Source organism: Dichomitus squalens (genome assembly GCF_000275845.1).
Source record: "Dichomitus squalens LYAD-421 SS1 unplaced genomic scaffold DICSQscaffold_275, whole genome shotgun sequence".
NCBI lineage: Eukaryota > Fungi > Basidiomycota > Agaricomycetes > Polyporales > Polyporaceae > Dichomitus > Dichomitus squalens.
Genome location: NW_006767157.1, coordinates 1 through 809, shown reverse-complemented (window position 1 = coordinate 809; position 809 = coordinate 1). Strand labels below are relative to the sequence as shown.

Here is an 809-nt window from a genome sequence, read left to right as displayed (position 1 = left end):
AATCGGTGTCCGACACTCGTGAGCAGAATAGCCTTGGGTTAGGGTTACGGCTGCAGATCGTGGCCAGTCTCAATACGGGAGGACGTTTGGCATGCATGAGGTCATAAGTCATGACCTGTCAATCACCTTGTCTTTTCTTCTCAAAAGCCCGCGCGCGTGCCCAGATCAGTCATCACCCCCCTCCTCTCCTCTCCCATCATCGACATGCCCAAAGATTGACTGGGTCAATACTGTCACCGCTGACGCACCGTATGGTACTTGAACAAGGTCGCCCCACAACATCGGCCCAGGCTGCTTCTTCTTGCTCGACAAACCGCTCTCCTTCGCCATCTGCAGGTTCCCTACCGGTGCTCTCTCCTTAGACGTCGATACCAGGCCCGTCCGCGGACGTGTTTTCGGTCAACGTGCGGTCGTTCAGCCCGTCTTCTTTCAGGTCTGGCTTTGACGAGGCAACAATCTTGTGCATTGAGCCAGGCCATACGACAGGTGTGCGTTTACTTCTCACTGCTCGGCAAGGACGACTATACTGATACCCTGCATACGTGTGGAAAGGTGTAATACGCGCTGCACTAAGATGAGCGCCATCTCTTGTCTTTGGTCATCCGGCCACTCACCTGTCAAGCGTTGCAGTATTCCATACAATATCGGCATTGGCATCTACGTCGAGGATGCCTCAGGTGGACGGCTCCGCGTCTTCTTCGTCTGAGTCACCCTCGCTTCCGCCTAGTCAGAACAACTACACTCCTAGGGCCTATCATCCTCCACTTCCCCAGCCGTCACTGAGCTGACATCCACTTTGGCGTCTCCCT

At 54.9% G+C, this 809-nt stretch overlaps 1 protein-coding gene across 1 annotated transcript; it reads right to left on the bottom strand.

Moving 5' to 3' along the window:
* Nucleotides 1-358: 358 nt before the first annotated feature.
* Nucleotides 359-651, bottom strand: DICSQDRAFT_175934 (uncharacterized protein; the record flags this gene model as incomplete). Its single annotated transcript, XM_007371779.1, has 2 exons — nucleotides 359-564; nucleotides 615-651. 2 exons carry the CDS (start codon nucleotides 649-651, stop codon nucleotides 359-361), a joined length of 243 nt encoding a protein of 80 aa, XP_007371841.1.
* Nucleotides 652-809: the final 158 nt, after the last annotated feature.